The sequence below is a fragment of the Solanum verrucosum genome, unplaced genomic scaffold, assembly GCF_900185275.1.
Source record: "Solanum verrucosum unplaced genomic scaffold, falcon-dt-bn FXZP01000270.1, whole genome shotgun sequence".
Lineage (NCBI taxonomy): Eukaryota > Viridiplantae > Streptophyta > Magnoliopsida > Solanales > Solanaceae > Solanum > Solanum verrucosum.
In genome coordinates this window covers 616,945-621,575 of record NW_026020035.1, presented here as the reverse complement: position 1 = coordinate 621,575, position 4,631 = coordinate 616,945, and the positions used below count along the sequence as shown (strand labels likewise).

The 4,631-nt window shown below is 39.6% G+C and overlaps 1 protein-coding gene across 1 annotated transcript; it reads right to left on the bottom strand.

The window, feature by feature from the left end:
• Positions 1 to 2,470: 2,470 nt before the first annotated feature.
• On the bottom strand, positions 2,471 to 3,379 carry LOC125821630 (uncharacterized). Its single transcript, XM_049501043.1, has one exon. The coding sequence runs from the start codon at positions 3,377 to 3,379 to the stop codon at positions 2,471 to 2,473; it is 909 nt and encodes a 302-aa protein (XP_049357000.1).
• Positions 3,380 to 4,631: the final 1,252 nt, after the last annotated feature.

The following is a 4,631-nucleotide window of genomic DNA, read 5'->3' as shown; positions in this document are numbered from 1 at the left end:
ACCATAATTAATTAAAAGGAAATTACCTACTCACCCTTACTTTGGGCAGCCCAGGTCAGGGACCACGCCCACCTAGACGATCCGTCAAGTGGACCACGTCCCGTGGTGGTGGCTGTGGTCCCTTGACCAGTAGCTCCCTCAACTTGTCAAGGCTCCCAAGTGGTGAAGGTAATCCCACGAGTCTTCCCACGGGTCGTTAAGACCCTCGTGGTGATGCTAGGCAGTGGCTAGATGGAGTTTTATGCAACCTTGGCCCCCACAATGCCAAGGCAAGACCACGAGACCTCCCACGATCCGTGGTCAAGACCACGAGTCGTGGTAGAGGTCGTGGTTCCTAGGTAGTGGATATGCCTCAACCCCAAGTCTCACACATGCCTAAGGGACCTTTACAAGCCCTTTCACGGAATGTGGTCAAGACCGCTGGTCGTGAAAATGGTTGTGGTCCTTGGGCAGTATTGGCCAAGCTTGGGGCAGCCTTGGCCTTTGGCTTAGGCTTGCCCCCTTTTGGCTTGGCTTTTGACCTTGCAATCTCAACCAAACCTTAGAAGGTCTTCTAAACTACAGGGTCTAGAACATACTTAGATGTTTAACCACTAAACCCCTTAACCTTTGACGTTAACCCACACGTTAGGCTCTAATTTCACCTATTCATTTTATGGGTCGTTACATTATTCCCCACTTAGGAACATTCGTCCTGGAATGACACTTTAAACATATTAAGGGATAACGACTCAAGACTAGCAGCCCATCATGCATGCAACATCAATAATGCACAACTCAAGATACACTTATTCACAATGTGCACTTAATCAAAGGAGGAAATATCAACTAGAATTCAACATGACCAATGCTATAGGAGGAAGTATGAACTATATCTAACAACTCATTTATGCATGAGATTCTCATAATTTGTCATGTTCGAGGGGGTATTACCATTTCCTATTCATAATATGATCAACGTACTCTCATGGAGCTCATATGAAAATTTTCTCAAATAAAAAAAAAGCAATTCATTTAAGGAGGAATTTCTCAACTCCCAACTAAAACATGTCCACATATTCTTCTCATGAAGTACAATAGGCAACTCTTACTCAAAGCACCACAACATGAGGGAAAACAATTCACATAAACTCAATTTCCTTCAAAACATAAGTTTTCATGAACATGCATTATCTAAAGAAGTCATGGCAACACATAAGCGCATAACACAATCAACATGGAGCCCAAGTGCCATTTCATCAAAAACACAACAAAGCATGTTCATTTCATCATCTCATGAAGTCAAATATGCCATCACCAAAGTAGAATGCACAACAACATGAGGACTATGTAAATCATGAAAAATCCATTTTATACAAAGTAAGAATCTTTCAAAAACATGCACAACATAAGGAGATCATGTAATTTTTTTAAAACACTCATGTCTCCTAAACATAAAACAAGCCCAAAAAGGAACTCTTGGTCTCAAGCTAGAATAGGAATAGAAGAAAGACATGAGGATATCGGGACTCTCAATCAATGTTGCTACTCAAGAACATGATCTCCCCCTTGGGAGTAAGCCCCTTTTTACAAAAGCCTCAATTACTACTCCTTTCCAAAAACTCAAATCATTTCTAAGACCCACTATAATCCTACCAGGCTTTAAAACTAATAGAGGTCTAATAGTCATGCATCCAAGCCCTACCAAGGTTAACAAAAGTAACTCTATGGGACAAGGAAATCATAGGACACACATATCATCCAAGACTCCATGATCAAGAAATGGGTCAAGGAGAACTTATCATCTTAGTCTAGAGGAGAAATAGAAGGGAACATAAGGATATTGGAGCATCTCATTGGCCCTTGGCCTCCCAGTTAAGCACCTTCAACTAACACCCTTACTAAAATACCACTCCTCCATATTTTCATGAAAGCAATTTCTTATTCTTCTATTTCTTGGCTTGACGGTCTAAGATCCCAATTCGGTACTTCTAAATTAGCGAGGTTCTCATCTAAGCACTTTTTTGCTCACAAGCAACCTTACCAACACCACTCAAAGTCTCATATGAGCCTACCAAACCGGGACTAAACTTCTCAACTCACTACACCTTTTAAGGTGAGATTATCAAGCAAGCCTAACTCATGACCATCAAGGACACTCAATGACCTTACCATCTAAGCACATTATCCCCCACTTAGGGTAAGCCTTTACAAACTCTTTACAACATCACTTCCTTCAATTCTAAGGTCGGAGAAAGTCATGACTAAACCTTCATACTTATCACACAATATGATTCTAAACCATGGAGGATTACACTTCTATCCTCTTTTAAAAATGTCTACTCACTCAACATCTCTAGGCACCACTTAAACACCACTAATCATCAAAATCCAACACATCATAAAACTCATTATGGCTAAGTTGGGTTATACCAATAACCACATATGGTCATAATTAAACCCATGAATTCTAAGGACAATACAAAGTTCATCATATCCAATTTATCAGGTCACAAAAGACAAGTATTATCGGAATAGAGGTAAGCATAAAACACATACCGGTAGCCACATTAGGAGGACACTTTTGTTCACCTCTACCTTGAAGAACATCGGTCCTAATTTTCTTCATCTCTCTTCCCCTAGCCGTAATTATCGGGCAATTTCTTATTAGGTGGTCACTTCCACCACAACCATAACAACCCTTTGTACCGGCTAGACACTTACCATTATGTTTCTTTCCACACCTAGCACAAGTAGGACTAACTACATAAGATCCACTACCACTCACTCCTTTAGATTTTAGGGTAGACACCTCCTTTTGGTTAAACTTAGGGGGAATATTGGAATGGCTTTGACCATAAGACCCTTCTTGGGAGGAGTCATCATCTTCAAGCCTATACCTCTTTGTTCCTCTAGACCTCTCTTCAAATTTCTCATTTTCAAACCGTTGAGCATGAATCACAAGACGATCCATAGCCATATCATTCTCAAGCATAACCATACTACATTCTCTTATTATCAAGTTGGATAAACCTGACACAAACTTACTCATCTTCATCTTAGGGTTGGCAACTATGGATGGAGCATATCTTGACAACCTAGTGAACACCCGAGCATACTCTTCAACACTCAACCTACCTTGATGAAGGTTAACAAACTCAAGTATCTTAGCCTCTTTCACCTCTAAAGGGAAAAACCTATCAACGAACCCATTCATAAATCTTTCCCATTCCATAGGGCCCGCTTCTACCGGCCTCACTCCTTTCCATTGACTAAGCCACAATAGAGAAACATCCTTCAATTGGTAAGCGGCCAATTCCGCCTTCTCTACCGGTGTTACTCTTACAAAGTGCAACACCCTAGAGACCTCCTCTATAAACTCCAAAGGATCTTCCTCCATCTTTGACCCATAGAAATCCGGAATCTATATCTCGACTTGAGTGAACCAATGGAAACCATACTTAATCTTCACATTTGACATTAAGTCAATAGGGACTTGAGGATCTTGAGGAGAAGCTCCTTGATCATCATAGTCTTCTTCAAACCCACCGGTGCAAGCTCCTTGAATACTCATATCTTGTAGATCACCGGATAAGGATTAGAAGAAACACCCTATAAGGTTAAACTCTATCGCACGACTCAAAGAATGAAGAAGTGAAGTTTTTCCTAACATCTGATAGCATCCTATTCCTAAAATGTGGTGTGCTTCACATTTATGAACAAGATTCTACTAGATGTGGTTTCAGACATCCTAAAAAACATTCCAAAAACCTTATGCTCTGATACCATGTTTGTCACGACCCGGGGTTACCCCTAGAAGTAACACGGCGTACTTGACCCCGAAGGGGTCGTATACCAGCCTCATAGCATACATGAACATAAAAGCATAGGAAAATAGTGCGAATTTAAACTTTTCTTTACAATCGAAGACTCTTATAAAATGCAAGAGAATCTATGATACTATGTCTCAAACCATCTGTTATGCTTGGAACAAAACTCTTGAAATACAATCTTAGGGACATAACCCTTACATAAGTCTAAAACATCAAATTAAAGACATAAGGGACATATGGTTAAGCCCTCGAATACAATGAGGACTCACCAATCTTTTTCTTCTTGATCTACTAGAGAAATCGCCACGAGGATGGAATCCATTATCTCCAAAGCCTACACTTATAGAAAATGTAGAAAGATGGGGTTAGCACAAAAAGTATTAAGTATGGAAGCCATGCACAAAACCATTAAACCATGCATAAAAAGGGACATTTCATTTGAAATCATGTTATACGCCATTTTTTAACATCATCTTTGAAATAGTTGTAGAATGCAACCAATAAGGCAACTCACATACATTTCATTATAACATAAGAGATATCATTATAATAACAAGCATAGTCTCCAACATCAACATAATACATTTCCCAAATCTTCACAATACATAGCCTCCAATCATAAAATAATACAAAGTCAAATACCAAGATCATCTCATTACAAAGTAATCATCACATAAGTAACCCCTAAGAAACACTTGTGCAATGTATGGTTGGCATCCTATAATACCAACCCTACTAAGTACTCCTTTGAAGCTACCTCAGTTATGCACTTCATTCTTAGACCTCATTATAAGCAATATCCCTAAATAAGGAAATAGT